This window comes from Malus domestica, chromosome 16 (assembly GCF_042453785.1).
Source record: "Malus domestica chromosome 16, GDT2T_hap1".
Taxonomy (NCBI): Eukaryota; Viridiplantae; Streptophyta; class Magnoliopsida; order Rosales; family Rosaceae; genus Malus; species Malus domestica.
This window is the reverse complement of record NC_091676.1, coordinates 24,547,611-24,568,463: the sequence shown is the minus strand read 5'-3', so window position 1 is coordinate 24,568,463 and position 20,853 is coordinate 24,547,611. Positions and strand designations below refer to the sequence as shown.

The window sequence follows — 20,853 nt, the reverse complement described above, 5'->3', positions numbered from 1 at the left end:
TCGGAGGATTGGAAGTTTATTCTTTAGCTACCGTACCCAATCAGCCTTCTCCACATGCCATAACCTAATGGATACAAGACTTCCAACTTTGTCCTCTTTGATGGGAAGAAGGGTAGCCTTAAAGAACATATAAGCCATTTCATTGACGTTTTAGGTCCTCATGCCGGCAACTACAACCTCCGCCTTAGGGATTTCTCGAAGAGTCTAACCGATCGTGCCTAAACTTGGTACACTACCCTTTCGCCAGGTTTTATCCAAACTGAAAAAAGCTAGCAGGTAAGTTCTGCAAAAGGTACTTCCAACATAAGGAAAGGTTCACGATAACTCAGCTTAATAACATACGCCAAAGGCACGCGGAAAATCATATAACTTTTGTCAAGCGTTTATGCGACCTTGCCCTTGACTGCTACGACATGAAGGACAAGGAAGCACTCGTGGAAATCTATATCAGTAACATCGTGGCTGACTACAAGGTATACTTGGAGAAAATCGGTATCAGTCTGTTCTCAAGGCTACTAGAAGCAATAAGGAAAACTATCATGTCTGTATAAGCTTCCACAAAGAGATCATGAAAAAATGACAAAGAAGAGACTCATCAGGATAGATCTGACTACGAGGTCGTGTTGCCTGATGGGCGCATTGTCTATCGCTCGTGACGAGTTGAGGGGCTTAACCATATTTGATGCGAAATAGATAAGCACACAAATTAAACCCTCTTTTTGTCAAATTGTAGTAAAGATGTAAGTAGGGATCGTTCTAGACCGGGGATTAGGAGGGATTGCTAAACACTTGGAAACTGACTTAAAAACTCAAAAACAAAGTTTAAAACACTAAACTAGACTCAAAGAATGCAAAACTAAAGTTTAAAACACTTAAACAACCCTAGAACTCAAAACAGCAACTAGAAGACTCAAAACTGCCTAAAAACCACTTTCTGAGCAGTTTTGAGCACCTACACTAATTTGGACGAAATTGGATGAAGACTTGAATCAAAACACTTAGAAACACAAATCAAAACACTTTCTAACTAATCTAAGACTCTAAAATAAAGGGGGATTTGTTTTGGACGAAAATTGAAAACAAAACAGAAACTTAAAACTAAACAGATTGTAAAACGTTTTTGGATGAAAAGGATGGATAAAAGGCTAGTTAGGAGGTTCTTCTCTACACATGTCACACTTGCAAACGAAACGATTTTCAGTTGTTCTTCCAATAAATTATAAATACTCAACGCCCCAGATTAACCGTGAATTGCACTAATTAACCCTCAGTTTTTCCACAAGTTATTAGGTTGGATGATTGCATACGACAACCCAAAACATTCCCTACAAGTTCCCTACATGAATTGCATAATAGAGATACAAGCACGAATCATTACGTTCTATGAAAAACATAAGCATTGACGAAGCATTTGTTACTATGAATTGCATGAAACTTATGCTAAGAATTCATTCAACGCGATCGTTTTCAAGCGACCTTCACTACTTGCGATTATAAGATTGTAACTATTAGGTGAAACTCCCTCATAATCTAGCATCATATTCATGCATGAAAACTAAGCGTGCACTCTCAATCAACATACACAAATAAGTTATCAATCAAATAGATGAACGAATTGAATCCACAACTTATGAAATAACAACTGAATGTAATCAAATCATATTGCAAGCATGTACATGGTTTCGAATTCCCCCCTAACCAAGGGGGGTTTAGTTCCTCATTCTCACAACACAAAGAGTATCAAAATTAAACATAGAAATCAAAGGAAAGACAACACCTAAAACGTTCCAGCAACCCTCAATTGAATGGCATGAACGTCCCAAGCTTTTTCTCCTCCTCTTGGCTGCGGCACAAAGACTAGAGACAGGTTCTAGGGATTATTTGGATGGAGGAGTAGGTAAGGAATGATATGGTAGTGTTTTGGGGACATGGGGGTTGCGGCAAAGCATGGAAATATGGCTGATTGGTGGAGGAAGGCTGCGGCAGAGTGTGATGGATGTGTTTGACGAATTTCTGAATTGTGGAGGGGGTGATGATCGGCCAAAGGAGTAAAACACATATATATAGGCACCTAAAACCCTAATGAAATCAGATTGAAACAATGGGCTAGGGTTAAGGTTTGTAAAATAGGGCTTCTAGGATGGAAAGGTGAGGCATGGGCTTAGGGTAAATAATCAGATTTTTGCATGTGAACAAGGCCTAGGTGCGGCTGATTAAGTGGCTAGGGTTAGGGTTTAGGTGCGGCATAGGTCCAAGAAGTAAGGATGGGTCATCCAAAAGCCCAAAGCCGAGAATAGAAACTCACAAAAATGGAAACCTCCAAGAATAGAAACTTCCAACTTTAGAAACTTTGGTTGCCAATTCCGATTTAGGAAAGATCAACCCAAAATGGAAACTTTTAGGCTTAGCTTTCCTACTTCAAGTAGGAAACCTCAAATCTTCAACTCTTCAATTTCATCCCAACCTTGTGTTCCAAGCATGTCCTTTTCAATCCAAGCTCACTTTTTGCTCCAAAAGCTCCAAATTGCATCATTTCATGTAATATGTCCTTTAAACCTGAAAACACATGAAAGTAGCTTAAAAGACTACTTTAACGAAGAAAACATAACGAAAATGCATACGAACTAGCTAACTAAGGCGCATAAATATGCTCCTATCAATATTCTGTGGGAAAGCCCGAGTATGGATATACGGCACCCAAGCAAGTAAAGCCCCTGAGGAAACTAAAGGCATACTTGCACCTACTACCAAAGACAAATCCACTGCAGCATAAAAAAAACTTGCAAAGAAAAAGTTAGTCAACCTACTAGGGAAATATCAAAAAATAAGAAGTTATAAAAGCAATTGCTGAGCTTAAGGTACTAATGTCCTACCATGAGGGAAGATACGCACAACATAGTTAAAAGATGCCATGCATGCCAAGTTCGCAAGAACTTGACCCTTAAACCTCTAACGTTCTTACAAGACATGCACACTCCATGGCCATTTCATATTTGAGGGCTCGACTTGATCTAAACAATCAAGCACCGTGGCTCTACGTCATACTATCCACAGGAAAATGATCAAGCCAAAGCCACAGATAAGACACTACTAAGGATCTTAAGCGACACTGTGCACAATTACTCTAGGGGCTGGAGCATGCATCTCCCAAATGTTATGTAGGTCTATCACACGTCTCCAAGGATTACTACAACCTGCATAGAATGGAGGTGAAGAGATCTCAAGTCATTCGAGGAAGGAAAAATGGAAGCAGTTAGGAAAGCAACTATATAACACTAGCACATTACCATAGCCTACAATCACAGAGTCGAGCCATGCAGCTTCAAAGAAAGAGGTATTTTCCTTAGAATGCCCATATGAAAGCAAACCTTTGAACCTTCAAAGTTTGCACCACACTGGAAAAGTTCCGGTCAAGGAAGCTTATAGAGGCAGATGCTACTACTTGACTTCAGTCAACGATGACATGCTCACAAAACTGGTCAATTGTAAGTGGCTTAAGCCTTATTACTACTAAGACTCTCTTACTATTTCATCACGCTTATTAAGAAGAAGAAGCTCCTTCTACATCTTGATCATTTTGTCTGCTTTATGAAGCCTTGTAAAGCCTTGCATCGATTGATGTACCTCTAATTTAATGAAATGAATGGAGCATTTTGTCAAAATTTTTGGTACATTTATCCTTTTACATTGACAAGAGTAAATGCAAAGGCTTCTTCTAGTGAACATGATATTGCAGTAATCAAGCTAAGACTATGAAGAAATCTTAAGCCTTCCTAAAACTCCAATCACGCTAAAGTTAAAGCAATAACATGCGTATACATGCCCATGCCAAGCAAGCTGCACAATGGTTCATGAAGGAAATATTTGTGAAAATAAGTTCATTTAAGCAACATCTATGCATGCAATTAACAATTAAAAGGCGGAATCATGCTTGTATGCACTCAAAAATAAAACTTTACCCATGAAATTCAAGGCCTAGTAGTTGTGGTAAACCAAGACTCAATTCAAGAATAAAGTGAGTTGAGAAATATTATACCTTTGTTGATTCCTCTTTGCATAAGCAAAGACTAATCACCCAAGAGATAGGGCCTTCATTCCTCACTTCTTAGCTCTATGGATTTCATGGAGGAGGATGGATGAATGGATTCTCCAAGTTCCCAAAATAGAGAACCTCTAAATCACCACACCAAGGAGAACATTGATGAAGAGATGAGTGACCTAGAGGAAGGAAGATTGCTAGCTATGTTCCTCTAGGGTGGTCGGCCTTCATTAGAGAAGAGAGAGCTTTTTGTTCTCTTCTCTTCCCTTAGAAAACCCTAAGGATGAAATGGCTATAAAGTTGCCTTTATATCACCTCACAATGGAGTGGCAAACTTGCAATTAACACAAGTTTGCCTAACGTTCACCCTATGGTCGGCCTTAATGGGTTTATTGGGCTTTGAGGCCCTTTGTATTTTCAAGTTGTCATACAACTTGAGTTAATGGGCTTGACAGTCAAATCTCATTGGGCCTTGCGGCCCAAAACTAACCCGAGGTCTATAATGAATTTATTCGTTTGATTAATTAACATATTAATTAATCCTAGCCATAAATAATTAAACCATTTAATTATCCTTACTCATCTCCATTGTTTCTTCAATCTCTACCTTACACGGTGTATGATCCATTAGGTTCTTTTTAGTGAGGCAATGGGCGATTAGAACTCTTCAAATCGATTATGAATTGGAACTTACTTTCAATTCTCCCTTTAGTGATTACTCACCTTTAGGGCTTCCACAAACCATAAGTGACACCTAGCAGTATGTCATGGCTACCCAAGCTAATCAAAAGAGGTGGAGAACCTATTCAGTTTAGGATTACAATGCAATACAGTGTTTCTCTAATACAATACTCTTGACCACATTGTTTGGTTTGATAGTTTATTCATGTTTACTATCCAATGTGATTCTTTTACTTATATGATTACCTTGAATGCAATTTAGAACAACTTCCTAAATCTCATCCATACTCTAGCTAGAGATTCTTAATCATATCATAAAATATTCTCCCTCAAATTGTTTGAAGGTTAGAGATCCCTTGTTGCGCATTCACTTGCCTCCATGGCTAAGTGGTTTAACCCCAACTATGTCGTGGACATCCTCTGACGGAGTGACTTTGACACAGTCAAAGATCAAGGACCTAACCATAAGACAACCAATGACTCAAGACCCATCACTCTCCCTAAGAGAAGACATAACACGTACTGATCTTAATGGACTATCAATGCCCAATTGACAATCCTATGATCAAGAACGTTTAGGATATGTATACGAAAGAGAATGGTTTCATGAATCTAACTTATTTAGATCACATTCTCCCAATTACATATTCCTTGGACTTATCGTTTAAGCATATAACATTTATATGAAACGACTTTAAACAATAATCTTTACCCTTTATATTAAGCTAGATTAGTTTAACATGTGAAATATCCGTAAAGTATCATCATATGATTAGCTTTAGGGCACATTTCCAACAGTTCAAGCAATGCAACGTGCCAACTCAAATTGCAACACACCATGCAAAACCATTTGAGTCAAGAAAGGAAAACTTTTAAAGCAATCAAGCTAATCAATGCCAAGCCTAACAATGTAAAATCAATGACAAGCCTAACAATGCAAAATCAATGCCAAACCTAACAATTCAAGATCAAGCTACGCAATGAAAGCTTTTAAAACAATTAAGCCAATCAATGCCAAGCAAGTCAAGCCTTCTTAGCACACTCTGTTTCCCTAGGGAAACTAGCCTAAGCATTCCCACATTCCCCAGGGAAGCTCACTAGCAGAATGCAAAATGCCAAAATCAACCATCAGAAACAAGAAAAAGCTCAAGCCTATATCTCAAAGCTTGACAAGATTTTACTCCAAAAATCCCCACACATGAAAGTAAACACCAATTTCATTGCAAGACCAAATATACCAAGCATCATGCCAAGTTCAACATCAGAATTCAAAGCCGAAGCAAACGGAGAAATAAAAGTGAGAGAAAATACGCCATTGTCTAACGGGAATAACTAGCCTTTCAGAAAGAAAGATTCAGCAAAAGATCATGCTCCGTCAAGAAAAGGAAATTGAAGGTCAAACAAAGCAAACAGCCAAGTGACATGCAATGCCTGGGAAAAGCAAAAGATAACCACAGCGAGCTGCTTTTCCAAATGAACACTGGAAGCATTAACCTGCATTTGATTCGCTGCAAGCTGAAGGCAGTTCGCCATCTCCTTTGAATTCTCATGGCACATCTTCTTCAACTTGGACCTCCTATACTGCAACTCCTTACGTTTGAGCTCGAAGGCACGCTTTATCTTTCTTACTTTGGCAAATTGCCCCATGATGCCTTTATTTTCCTCAAGTTGAAGCCTAAGCATTGGGTCACATAGCTTCTCTACTTTCTCGACAAATAAGTATATAGACATGCCTGGGGTTGCCAAATCAGCCTAAGCATCGGGTCACATAGCTTCTCTAATTTCTCGACAAATAAGTATATAGACATGCCTGGGGTTGCCAAATCATTCTTCAATCGAGTTTAATACCCTCGTACAGTTCTTGAACTCATCCTTGATAGCACCAAAAACCTCGTGCCATGATGCCCACTCCTTGATCAAAGTCTGCTCTTCCAAGGAAAGAGTCACATGAGGATGTACAACAGTCGAAGCCTGGGCATCACTAGGGAAAACTCCACCACTCGCTGCCATTTCCTTGGGGAAAGCCACAGGCTTGGAAGGAACACCACTTAGGGCTTAAGGACCCAAGGAAACCAATGCAGCGCTATCATTGGTATGAGAGACATCCATCCCAACACTCTCTGCATGCACAAATAAAGGAGTAACCACAACCAGACCATCTACATTCACTTGTGAGGAAAGCACAAAGTGTGCCTCATGAAATGATAGATCAATAAGTAGAAGCACGAAATATCATAAGCAACTGAGCCTATATGAGGTAAAGCCTCAACAAGCTAACATGCCTATGCATGCACATATGCAACATGAAGAAAGACATGCCGATGCTCAACAAGGATTAGTCACCTCATAGTGCACAAATGAATCCATACAAGCAAGAGAAAATGGGCAAGCAGTTGCAAAAATCCACACAAAGATGTCCATCAGGAAAAAGAAATACCTCTACATTTGTTGCATCCGCAATACTCGTCATAATGGGAGAACACGATACATTCACTCGGACATCATCATTGACGAAAACATCAACCTCATCGAAATTATCATCACCAATCATGTTGTTGTCACTCTTGTCACTTGATCATGCATCATTATCCTCACCGACTGGACTTTCCCCAAGGAAGCCTGAGGACGCATTCTACTTCCCGGCTCAAAATCGGCACTGGAATTGATACTTTCTATAGCTTCTAAATCCTCACTAAACTCCTTGTCATCAACAACACTATCGATACCGATCCTCTTCACTTGAACCGGTAGTATTAAGATATTCTACATGCTTAGGGCACTAAATGAAGCAAGGGCCCGAGAACTTATGGTTCTACAAGCATGACTGACAGGGGCAGCTTCTTTATCAAATATTATAATGAAGAGACACGGTCATCATACAACCATTAAAGCATGGAAGAGCAAGAAACAAAAATCCACCCCAGAAAAACAAGCAAATACGCCCAGAGAAAGCAAAATCTTTAAGAGTTCAAGCACCTCACTCAAAAGCAGACGGCTTTAACATGAGACTAATTTTGCCTACATCCCATAACATGGGACTAGCTTCCATACATGCTATCACGTAGAACACATATATCTTCCCCTACACATGCCATGCTATCACGTAGAAAACATAAGAATCCTCATTAAGGAAAGCATGTTGTATACTGCTCATGCAAAAGCAAGCTATATGCAATCAAGGAACCATGCCAAGCCAAACAATGCACCAAAACTAATCCTAATTGAACATGCTCCAACAAGCAATCAAGTCGGGCTATGAGGTAATCACACGATGCACATGAAAAGTACGAAGAAAATCACAAGGAAGCGCATCATCACGATGTCACCAGCAGCCACGCGAGAAAGGGAAAAGTCTTATAAGGAAAGCCACGTTCATAAATCTATTGGGCCTGGGTTTGATTATTTAGCCCGCTTAAGGTCTTTCACAACCGAAATAATTAAGGGGGCTAATGTGGAGGCCCAAAAATGTCACACGCAAGCCTAACCAAGTCTTGAGGCCCAACTGTCATGCAAGCCTCTATTTAAACTCAAATACATGGAAAGGTGCAGGATCAATGAAGAAATATATTTACAAACATGCCATGCTACAATAATTAGACTAGATCATGTCATGCCTATTCATCACACTAATCACTATTCATACTACGATAAGCCCAAGTCACATGATCGGGGCTTGTCAAGTGAATTGTGGTGTGTATGGTTACGTAAGTTTATTGGGCCTACATGGAGTCAAGATTATGGAAGACTTTGGGTTGCTTGGGAGCCCAAACATCTAAGTCCATAACCTTTGTATTCCACGTAGGTAAGTTTGAGAGAGAACCAACCTAGTTCCCTTATTTTCCTAGCAAGCTAACCAACTTAGTTAGGGAGGAACCAAGCCCTGACCCTTACAGTCACGTGAAAGCCCAGCAAGACATGCAATTGATAAAGAGAGAAGTAGACTTTCCCTTCCTAGCTCACGCAAAAGTACAACGCGCCAAAGCCATAAGGCGTGCTACCAAAAGTAGCGTTTGAGGAAAGCTAACCCGGGAAACCCGCACCTTGGGAAGAAGACATGATGCAGGTTTTACAGTCTAGCCTCCTTACAGCAAAATATGGGGTAGCAAGAGATCTAGGGAGAAATGAAAGGGAGAACCAAGCCACAAATAAAGATTCCCTAGGAACCCTAGAAATGAGTCATTCACCTACAAAAAGGGGAGTCAGAAGCCATTAAAGGGGATCCAATGACTCAGCCCAGAAGAGGAGAAGATAGAGAGGTTTAAACGATAAAGAGAAACATATAACCATCTTTCTGCAACCTTAGAGTTTCCCCCCAGACTTCCTTCAACTGTTTCAGTTAGGGAAAGCCTCTTTAGGCCCAATCCCACTGCTTCACAGAGAGAACCAAAGAAACCCAAATTATCCAACAGAGAACACCATGCAACCATGCCAACTCTCTCTCTCTCTCTCTCTCTCTCTCTCTCTCAACATGCTAAACTGATGAACTTCAAGCTTCCACACCATGCCTCACTCAAGCCATTATTTGCTTAATCATGCTATCTTCAAGTCATTGATCCAACTGGGATATTTCCTAAGATGTGCTAATTCTTTCGAGATATTACAGGACTTGGTATGAAACCAAACCAAGGGAGACAAGAGGACGTTCTCAAAGTCCAAGTCCACCTTAACCTAAAAGTCCCCCAACACCAATAAATATAACAAATCTATCGTAAGAAATTAGCTCAATCTCCAACTTCTTGGTGCAAATCTCAATATTACAATTTAGTCATATTTCTCTCCACTTGTAAGTTAAATGTCTTAGGTTCAATTTCCGTAGATGACGAACTCAATACTAAATTATTATTACTGATTAATTATATGGCTTAACCTATATGTCAAACGTATTAAAAAAACCTTAAAAGAATCAAATATATATAGATGGCAAATTGGATCAAAGTGACATTTTAGAGAGAAAAGTGGGATTTCAAACATCTTTCGGAGGGCATAACAATCATTAAACTAGAAAATACACTAAAATCATACCTACAAAAAATATATAATACAACATGTACCATCGTATAAACTCTTTAGGTCAAACATGGCTAATCACTACCATTATTGATGTTGTTTTCAAATTAATTACATATTACTAAATGTGGAGTTTTATCATAGATTGTATAATATTATCTCCTAGGATGAAGTCGTAGGGGATAAGAAACTATATAATATTTTATTATATATATGAAGTGGGACAGTATTCTCCAACAACATATTTCACATTTGAATAAAATCAAAATTATTCAAAAAAAAAATCATTGAATATTATTCCCTAGGATGATCTCAGCGGCACAATGAATTTGTGAACTGAATTTTGTAGTAGCAATCATTCTTGATCTCACATATACAATCAAAATTAAAACGCAAAGCAACGGCGCATAGAGGATACAAATACCTTCACACGCAAGCCAACGTCTCCATACAATGATAAGTATCTCGCCACCCAATTTGCAACGATCTCTTGCCCTTGAGAGTTAACTCACAAGCTGTCTTACAGGTTCTATCTAAAAGATTATAAGAGATGACTTTACAAGGAATATACAAGAACATAGCTGTCTCCTCTTCATTTTCTTCTCGAACAAGAAAGAGAACAACAAACTCATAGTACCAATTTTCTTCACTAGGATCATCAAGATTATGTTGCGGAACCATTTCCGGAAACTTGGCGGTTATTGTATCAAGATCAACATGGTACTTGACAAACCAGCCAGAGTAGTCCCTCCCCATCTCCATCACGTCAAATTGAGTAAAACAAGGCCTATAAATTTCAATGAGGTGCAAATGGCCACGTGACTCCCCAAAATATATATACTCCCGCTTGCGAAAAACATTGTAATCTGGAGGCCTAGACACCAATCCATGACCCTCTTCATGATCTAAGTGATAGTGCAACAACCTACTTGTACGGCTGATCCAATTAATTGCACCATTGAAGTACACCCCATGGCTGAAGTCAATATGGAATGGCCTATCGAAAGTAGACTTTCGAAGCGTCCAATTTTGAGTCTCAGACGAATATATCTCTATTTGGAATGATACAACAGATCCAGCAATGCACTGGACGCAGATAACCTTGTAATGAATCGATGTGGAAGGGTCAAAAGCCAAAGCAACCCCCAAAAGGCTTGTGGAATTAGTAGCATATGGTGAATTAGCGAGAGCTACGAAATGATTGGTTGTGGGATTGAGTACATAATATGTTGGGGTATTTCTCAAGTTTGTAATTTCGTGAGAGGTACAACACAAGAGCAAGCCATTGCAAGACCGTAAAATCTTAAGGCTTCTAGGTAGACCTCGGATGAACTCAGGATGTTTCGATGGAGACTTAAATGTGTTTTCGTTGTTCTGAATTGATATGCGGTAGAATTGTTGCATTGTTGTGTTAAAGAAGGCTGAGAAATTGGGGTATGGATTTTTGAAGGTATGGTTGTCACAAAATTTGGGGTCAGAGATAAGAGAAAGCCAACGCTTGCATACGCATTTGAGGCGAAGTAGAGCTCGAGTTGGGATGCATAAAAGGATTGGTGTGAGCAGGTTTTCATTGTTGGCTAAGATTTCTGCTGGAGAAGAAATTATGGGCAGATTAGGACATCGACCCTGCATTTTTTTCAATTTTTGTTCCGAGGCTTTACTTTGCTTCAATGTGTGACAATGAAATTAAAACCAACTCCAAATTGGCAGAAATGCTAAAATATAAAATGTTCTCAAATTGTAGTTTTCTATTTACGTATGGAAAAGTACAAACATGAATTAAGTACGTGCGTTTCCCCCCTTACCAACCAATTCATTGTCTCATCAATGCCGTTGCCAAAGTTAGTAACAAATTCATTGGCTCCCCTACGTGCATTGGAACACTTCTTAAAGTATCTTCCTGCTTAAATTGGCTTTCACATGCTTATTTTGTAGCTCAAGTGGTTAAGCTTAATAACCTTTATTCTTGCACTTGAGGTTATAAATTTAATTCCTTCTTCTCTCACTATCACTTGTGTCAGAAATTGGCTTCCGCATAAATTTTTTGGAGCAGCCTCTCCATAAATGGGGGTAAGGCTAGCCGACATTCACCTCTCCCAGACCCTGCGTAAAGCGGGAGCCTTGTGCACTGGGTACGACGAGGAAAACTAATGAAAAGGGCTTGAAAACTTTGAGTTTTAACGATAAGAACAAAATAAAGGGTAAAATGAATAGTACCAGGTTTGACTTTTTAGTATAAAAATGTAGTTTTTCGTTAAAGTGAACAGTACATCGGCCTTTTCGTTAGAACTCCCTTTTTTTTTCCTCTCTCTTTTGAGAGGGGAATTAGGATAGTAAGTTAAAGGTCAACAATAAGTCCATGTTGGGATGTTACCTTGGATTTAGTATTCATAACAAGCCGTAATCGATTTAAGCTTATAATTTGGTATCAATGATTGAATTAGATTAGATAACTCATAGTGCATCACACCAAAATCATGCTCAAAACACTGAGCTTGACAAGGTAAGTACATAAATCACCATATATCCCCTGTATCGAAGATATATTTCCATTTAACCCTTTACCCATCAAAGAACTTGATTCATTTCTTCACATGTTTATGTCGACTTTGCTTTCGTTTTTTTGTTTTTTTTTTTCTTTTTTTTTTGTTCATTCCACCATCCTTCAAACTCTTTTTAATCTGCAAAAAATATAGTCAATATGGGCTATAACAATAAACAATTACAAGTTGTTGCAATAATTGATGTACAAACTAATTGGAACCCTATTAAAACAGGTGAAGAAGACATACAAACATCAAGGGAGACGGTGAGATGGAAGGTATATACTTTTTCATTGACAATGGCTAAATTTGTTGCATAATTCTATCCCTATACCATTTAATTCACAATCTGCTGAAGAGATCTGAATGAAAGCAGCCAAAAAAATAAATAAAAAAATGGTGCCTCCTCTTTGTCTCACTAGCAACTTTCTCAATGATCCATTGCCTGCAGCTAAGGCAGTAGCTAGGAACCTAGACCTCGTCACATTGATCCTTGTACGCCTGCCCATGAAGTCACTTCTCCGCTTCAAATGTGTCTCCAAGCAGTGGCTTTGTCGCATCTCCAGCCAAAATTTCTATAGCCACCACCGCAGTCTTTCTCAAATTCCCGGCCGCATCAGTCACCTATATCTCAATTGCAGCAGTTCAGAGCAACCACTTTTCGTCTCTTGACTTCGTTGATGATTCAGCAGGTGTTAAGTTACTGCAGTCCATCAATGGCCTGGTCTTGGGGTGTAGCTTTTACAAGTTGGGAAAAACTATTAGTTATTATGTCGGCAACCCTTCAACAAGGCAATTCTTGACGCTTCCTCCACCTAATGCCAAGGGTCATGATTCGTTATCAACTATTTTAGGTGTTTATTTAGCTTTTGATCCATCCAAATTACCTCATTACCAAGTCGTCTGTATTCAAAATTGCTCTTCATCAGCAGCAATTGTTCACTACCAATTCAGATATACTCATCCGAGACTCGAATTTGGAGGGTTTCTCGATCTCCTTTTATGGCCCCATCCGATATGGTGTTTGAAAACGGGGTGCTTTGGAATGGTGCAATACATTGGATTAGCCCAACAGGAGCTACATTGTGTTTTGATATCAATCAAGAGCGCCTCGGATCAATGCCTAGTCCTCCTTGAGGCGAGCATTGGGGTACAAGAAGGTTCAAGTATTTTGGTAAATCTGGTGGGCATTTGCACCTTGTTAAAATTCATGGACCAAGCATCACTCAATTCCAAGTCTTTGAATTGGAGAGGGATTACTCAAGGTGGATTCCCAGGTACCAAATCGACCTCCAATCATCGATGCATTTCTGGAGATGGTTAGAGACTACCTTCACCCGCATCCCTATGATTATCTTTTTTACGCGTTTGTTTTACTTTTTGTCCAAGAAACTGAAGAGAGCTTATCACTGTTGCTGCACATTCCTGGTATGTTTATATCTTATAATATTAGAGACAAAGAGTTTCAAGGAGATATGTGATGTTGATCCAAAATCCACCAAAACAAATACAGCATTACGTGTTGGATGCGTTCGTGCTCATCAGTTTATAGAGACTCTTGCTAGTGTTTAAACATTTAAAGATGTCAATTTGCCTCCACTTATTGTTTGTACATTAGAGATTAAAACCATTGTAAATATTATGCCCTTTGAGTTTGGGATATCCAGAGTTTAAAGATTTTCCTATTAAGTTTGAATTCAAATGTAAATTTTTACCCCTTAAAGCACCTCCATTGGAGAGTTGCAAATTTGGGACGTAAAGACTATATTTATATTCTATTGGGAGTATTGATATTTAGATCCTAATAAGTCTATATATTTTGGATTCTATTTGAGATATTAATGTAAGTTCCACTTTAATTGGGAAGATCTATATTTTAAAAGCATTTCCTACTATGCAGACGGTTCATTTGTTCGAATATATATAGGCAGTTGGATTTTATCTCAACCGTTGTAAACAAATCAATCAAAGAGAGCTTACACTAGAACCGGGTCATAAATAACCCCTCATTAAAACCCATTGGACTCGACAACAGTTACCTCTTCATTAGTTTTGTCGTCGCCTCCACCAAACTGCTCCCGCGAACAATTTCAAAATAAAAAATTCAATTGACTTCCAAAATGTTTGAAACTCAATCGAAGTTATCTAGTGTTTGTCGTCTCCATTCCGGCGTTTGAAACTCAATCGACTTCCACACCGCACATTTGAAATTGGTTCTTAATTCGTCTAGTCAATTCAACAAGAAGGACATGCTACTTGCTTCCTCTAAGTGGATGTCAAAGTCCTTGCTTGCACAATACTTGACGTCATAGTTCCTTCCACCAAGTCAATTTGAAATTTAGTGAGTTTGGAAATTTGGAGCTATAGAAGTAAACAAGCACGAATGCCCGTGCTTTGCTACGGGTTTTAAAAACGCCATTCAAGACAATACTATTAATATATAATAAGTTTTGAATAAATCAATATTTACATGTCTGATGTTTGAGAGGGTAAATGAACAACACATTACAATGATCAAAAGATTAAATACTCATTATTCGAAATACTTAAATAGACTATGAACATGTTACAGAATCTTGATTTTCCTACTTCACTGTTTCCAGCTTATCTTCATCTTCATTATGTTGAGGTTTACAGTTTCACAAGTTCCTACAAACTTTGAAAAAAAAAGAAAACCAAATGAAAGGGGGGCATGGCAGAAAAATTGAGGGGGGGGGAATAGATTAAAAAAAAAAGTAATTGAAAAAAACAAAGAGGGCGAATGATGTTGTCCAATGTACTTAATTTTTCTTAAGTACAAAGACAGCTGTATACACTTCTTGGCCAAATGAGATAACATCAAATTCGAATGAACTAATAGAGGCATTCATGGTTATCATTCTAAACTTGATGACATACTGTAAAGTAATAGTTTATTTCCACTGGATAATTTGATTTCCCAAATTCAAAAAATAAAAAAAAAAAATTAAAGAAACTAAACATTATTACACATCATCACAACATCCCGTCAGTCAAGAATCAAATCCAAAAGTAGAATTGGGTAAACAAATGAGAGATTAGGAACATAGAATATATTGAGCGAACTTAATTCAAAATCTCCAATTTACCTAAAACATAGAATCACAAACCTCGAAGTATTCATTGCTGAACTCTTCTTTTTTCAGTAATTCATTCAAAGTGACGCCAAATCCTCAGATATGAATCTAGATCTTCTCTTCCTCTTTCTTTAATTGAAATTGAGTTATTTGGTGAAGTGGTGTTAAAGTTTACATAAGTGTCAAAAATGAACTTTTTTGGCAAGAGAATACAATAATTAATGATGAATATCTTTAAGTACCAATCAAAATTATATAGGGGAAAGAAACCTTACCAAATTTGAGGCAGAAATGATCAAACTCTGAAGCCCTTGGGTCAACTTCATCAGTATGTTGCTTAAAAGCAAGGATTTTTGTTGGTTTTTTCAATTACTAATGATGGAATTCCAATGCCTTAGCCAGGTGTATCAAAATTATGTGTTTTGTTTGATCACCCCTTTGCAATTTTGCATAGTGACGGAATTTCAAAATCAATTCCAGTTTGTCATTGCTCAAACAAATTAGAATTTTAGAACCAATCCCAATCAAAAATAAGCAGCAAACATGAATAGTAATGTGCGGATAAATGTAGAGGCGCAATTGTGATTTGCTTAAAGGTGACCAAATAAAGAGAAAAATTGGAAAATTAACAAAAATAAGGTTGTACCAGGATGAAAATGTTACCAGATTGCTCAGCTACTGTATTAAATACGAGAAATAGAGTTAAAGAGCAGCCAATAGTGGTCGAGTTCTGCTCAAGTATTTGCCCTGAATCTTCAATATGAGAAATCGAGTTAAAGAGCAGTAAATAGCAGCCGAGTTCTCTTTAAGTATTTGCCCTGAGTCTTCAAACTCAGGGCCATTGACACCGTTATTTCAAGACAGCTTCCCAATACTGATGAACCAACCACTTCTCCCTTGCCTTGGAGCAATCTTTTAATTTCAGGCTTCAACCAATGAGTATATTCAACCAGTAACTGAGTTTGGAAAAATACAACATAAATAATAATTTTCCTGAATTAAACTCAATTCATATATATATATATATATGAATTTTTTTTTAAATCATGTATAGAAGAATAAAATTTTTAAACTCAATTCATATACAAAAAGTCACGTCATTCTCAAATCATACACAAAGTCACATCATAACTACAGTGAAAAATTAAAGAACCATGCATGTTAAGAACTATGCATACAGATTCTCCGTGTTGAAATAACAATCCAATTTTTGAAACTGAAATTTTCTCTCAGTTTTCTTTTGTTTTAAAACAAAATGTTTGTAGAATATACCTGTTTATTTTGTTGGAAATTTCTTTCAGTTTATAGAAGCATCTCATAATTTTAATGTGTAGCATCTCTGTGCTAAGAACTATGTATATCCTGAATCAAATGTATGTAGAATATACCTGTTTACTACCATTGAAGCATGCATGTTAAGAAAATTTTGTACATCTAAACAATTATTTCAAACAGAGCACATCCATTCAACTCTTAAAAACTTGAAGAAAAGATTTAGGTTTCTTTCTTACTCAAATCCACCGATTTGAATCAAATCTCTACAGCCCTTCCAACCAAACGTAAATTAATACAACTCTGCAATCAATAAACAAAACGCAAGTTAATACAACACTGCAATCAATAAACAAAACCCAAACTTTAAGAATTAAAGTCATCAAAAATTCAACAAAGAAAGAGAATCCATAAACCAAACCTATCAATCAATTCCTAAAATCAACAGTAAAGAAAAAATTTCAATAAATAAGAATCTAACTCCACAAATAAACAAAACCGATATCAAATACAACAACAACAAAGCCTTTTCCCACTAAGTGGGGTCGGCTATGTGAACCCTAGAACGCCATTACTCTCGGTTTTGTGTCATGTCCTCTGTTAGATCCAAGTACTCTAAGTCTTTTCTTAGGATCTCTTCCAAAGTTTTCCTAGGTCTTTCTCTACCCCTTCGGCCCTGAACCTCTGTCCCATAGTCACATCTTCGAACTGGAGCGTCAGTAGGACTTCTTTGCACATGTCCAACCCACTCATTCCTAATGTTATCCTTTCCCGTGAGCCCACACCTCCAACGAAGCATCCTCATCTCCGCTACACCCATTTTGTGTACGTGTTGATGATTCACCACCCAACATTCTGTGCCATACAGCATCGCCGACCTTAGTGTCGTCCTATAAAATTTTCCCTTGAGCTTCAGTGGCATACGACAGTCACACAACACGTCGGATACACTCTTCCACTTCATCCATCCCGCTTGTATTCCATATATTCTGTCTTTGATCGGCTTAGGCGAAGACCTTTAGATTCCAACACTTCTCTCCAAAGGTTAAGCTTCGCATTTACCCCTTCCTGAGTTTCATCTATCAACCCTATATCGTTTGCGAAAAGCATACACCAAGGAATAACATCTTGAATATATCCTGTTAACTCATCCATTACCAATGCAAAAAGGTAAGGACTTAAGGATTGTTGATGTACAAAATCAGTGAGGACTTTGGTACAACAGAAAGTATTAAGTTTGTGACATTCGCTAGATTGCTCCGATCATTAGTGTGGATAAGTATGTAAAAGGATAGAGACAAGAGAGCAAACACAAGATGTACGTGGTTCACCCAGATTGGCTACGTCCATGGAGTAGAGGAGTTCTCATTAATTGTGAAGGGTTTACACAAGTACATAGGTTCAAGCTTTCCTTTAGTGGGTACAAGTGAATGATTTAGTACAAATGGCATTATGAAATATTTTGGGAGAACGATCTCCTTTTATATAAGAGAGTTTCTAGCCTTGTTCTGACATTGACACGTGTCGTGTTGTGATTGGCTTCCGATGTCGACACGTGTCATGCTATGATAGGCTTCTGATGTCAACACGTGTCGCTCTGTGATTGGCTTCTGATGTCGACGCGTGTCGCTCTGTGATTGGCCTCCTGGTTGGAGGGAAACTCTTCTGGGTCCTTGACGGTATAACGTTGACCAGTGCTTGATAGTTTCGGGATTGGTCAAGTATGGTACAAACAATGCTCCCCTAAGTTTCCGAGTGAGGGAAGCTCCTCGGTTGGGGACTTGCAAGATCCAAGCCGCTGAGTAATCACAAAACTTCTAAGTACCGAAGTGTGGTATCGTCTTCACTTGCCTTATCTGTCTCATATGTAGATGTGGCATCTTCTCTGGAAGTACTCTTCCTCCGTCCAGGGGTGGTATCTTTAACTGGTGGAGATGCACAAGGTAATGTATCAATTTCACTTGAAGCTTACTTGTAGTTTCAGGCTTGGTCAAGCGCAATACAAACCATGTAGTAGGAGTCCCCCAAGTCGCCGAGCTAGGGAATCTGCTGAAAGAGGTGATAGACAAGGTAAGCAATTAAAGCTCCAAGCAATCAGTCCCATATCAGAAGTTTGATTTCAAGTTCCGGCTGATTGTTCTCATTCTCCTTATCTTACAGGCAGCATGAAGGATAAAGAGAAGAAAAAGGAGAAGAGATGATATGAGATACTTTTGCTTTTGAAGAAGTAACTTTCCACATGCTTATTCTTGAACTGGGCTGGACGATTTTCTGGTTTCCTCCAGAGTATAAGGCCGACTGAAGAATTTGAGGGTCAAAACAAGTCCATCAAATCTAGAGTACATTCGACCCTGCTGATATGAGATACTTTTGCTGTTGACAAAGTAGTTGAAGTATCGGCACGTGTTCTGTTACGCTTGTCTCCACATGCTTCCTTGTATCCTTCTCACTTGCCCTATCTGTTCCTCAGGCAGATGTGGTATCTTTTCTAGAAGCATAAGATGTTGAAGATGAGTACTTGAGAGCAATGCCAAGTAAGTAATCAAGTAAGGGGTTCCAGGCAGTCAGTTTCTGCTTGGAAGCTTGATTCCAAGTGTTGACTGATTGCTCTCTTTCTCCTTGTCTTGCAGGTAAGAACAAGGCCAAAAGAAAAGACAGGGAAAATGCATGATATGGGATACTCTTGCTTTTAACCCTGATGATATGAGATATTCTTGCTCTGGTGTAGCTTGTTTGCAGAAGTATTAGCGGGGGGAAAGAAAGCTGAGTATTTCGAGAGGCTTCGTTGGGAGTGCCCTCTCAGATATGAGAAAGGGCTGAGCATTTTTGCAGGTCTACCTGTCCGTTGAGGATGAAGGTCGACATATATAGGAGTCTCTCTAACAGCAAATAGTAATGCTATTCTTTTACCCTTCTTGGTCATAGCACTGTAGTGGGAGCTGCCAGTTTCACGTGTTTTAACTATGTCAAAGCACTTTGAAAAAGTGGTCTGTGGTATCTGGAAAGCTAATGTTGCGTGTGAAGATTACAGACAAGCTTTATCCAAGAAGATCTGGCTCTCCAAGTTGAGAAAGCGATGCCTCTTCTGTTTTCGAACAAGCGATCCTGTCGGGGATCTGGCTCTAGAGATTCGGAGAACAGTGCCTCTTCGATTTTTTAGAAAGCAATCCTGCTGGGAGTCTGGTTCTTGAAATTTGGAGAGTGGTGTGTCTTCGATTTTTGAGAAAGTAATCCTGTTGGGAGTCTGGCTCAATAGATTCGAAGGGCGGTGCCTTTTCGATTTTGGAGCAAGCAATCTTGTTGGGAGTGTTTTCTCAAATGTGAGTAAAGGTTAGGCATTTTTGCTAGTCTACCTTGCCACGGAGCACAAAGGTTAACACACAGGGACTTTCCAATTATCCAGCAGTGGTACTGTTCTTTTACCCTTGTGGGTAATAATATGGTAGCTAGACCTTCAAAATTTATGTGTCTAAACTTTGTTAGTGCTGTTCATTTGCTATTCTTTTACCCTTCTTAGTCATAGCGATGTAGTGGGAGCTGCAAGCTTCACGTGTCTAAACTTTGTCAGAGATCTTTGGCAAAGTTATCTGTGGTACCCATGAGCTGATGTTGCGTGTGGAAAGTGGATGATTGAACAGTAAGATTCACGTGTTTTCTACTTCACCAAAAATCTTCGACAGATTGCCTGTAATTTCCGCAAAGCTGAGTGTGCATGTGACAGGTGCTGATAAGGCTGAGAAAGTAGGTGCCTCTTCGATTTTTGAGATCGGCCCTCATGGTCTCTGAGCAACCCAACTTTTGAGAAAGCAAGGGCCTCTTCGATTTCTGAGATCGGCCCTCGTGGTCTCTGAGCAGCCCAGCTTTTGAGAAAGCAAATGCCTCTTCGATTTCTGAGCAGGCGCCTCTTCGATTTTTGAAGCTCCGTCGAGTGCAGATTTTATAGAGGCTGGCATTAAGTTTTAAAGTACACTTGCATCTCCATCAGTAGAAGTTCCCTTCTTGCATTTCTAAGATCTTGATTTGTTCGACCTCTTTTCTCTTCAACACCTTTGAAAATGTCTGGCCCCTCCGACCGTCATTTTGACTTGAACCTTGGTGAAGAGGCAGCCGTGCCTTCTCTAGACAACATATGGTGCCCATTCTTCTTATCCCCTACTGGTCCTCTTACCGTTGGGGATTCCGTGATGAAGAATGATATGACCGCTGCGGTGGTGGC

General features: G+C 38.9%; 1 protein-coding gene and 1 pseudogene across 1 annotated transcript; one reads left to right on the top strand and one right to left on the bottom strand.

Annotated features, from left to right (window-relative positions):
- Nucleotides 1-1,649: 1,649 nt before the first annotated feature.
- On the bottom strand, nucleotides 1,650-11,428 carry LOC103404085 (F-box protein At5g07610-like). Its single transcript, XM_070814968.1, has 2 exons — nucleotides 10,152-11,428; nucleotides 1,650-2,556 (listed from the first exon to the last, which is right to left on the bottom strand). The coding sequence occupies exon 1, from the start codon at nucleotides 11,357-11,359 to the stop codon at nucleotides 10,154-10,156; it is 1,206 nt and encodes a 401-aa protein (XP_070671069.1). The 5' UTR covers nucleotides 11,360-11,428; the 3' UTR covers nucleotides 1,650-2,556; nucleotides 10,152-10,153.
- A 1,133-nt stretch (nucleotides 11,429-12,561) lies between these two features.
- LOC139192939 (F-box protein At5g07610-like) lies at nucleotides 12,562-13,959 on the top strand (annotated as a pseudogene).
- Nucleotides 13,960-20,853: the final 6,894 nt, after the last annotated feature.

Excerpts from the sequence above, each read along its gene's own strand:
- LOC103404085 (XM_070814968.1), bottom strand. The coding sequence starts at position 11,359 with ATGCAGGGTCGATGTCCTAATCTGCCCATAATTTCTTCTCCAGCAGAA.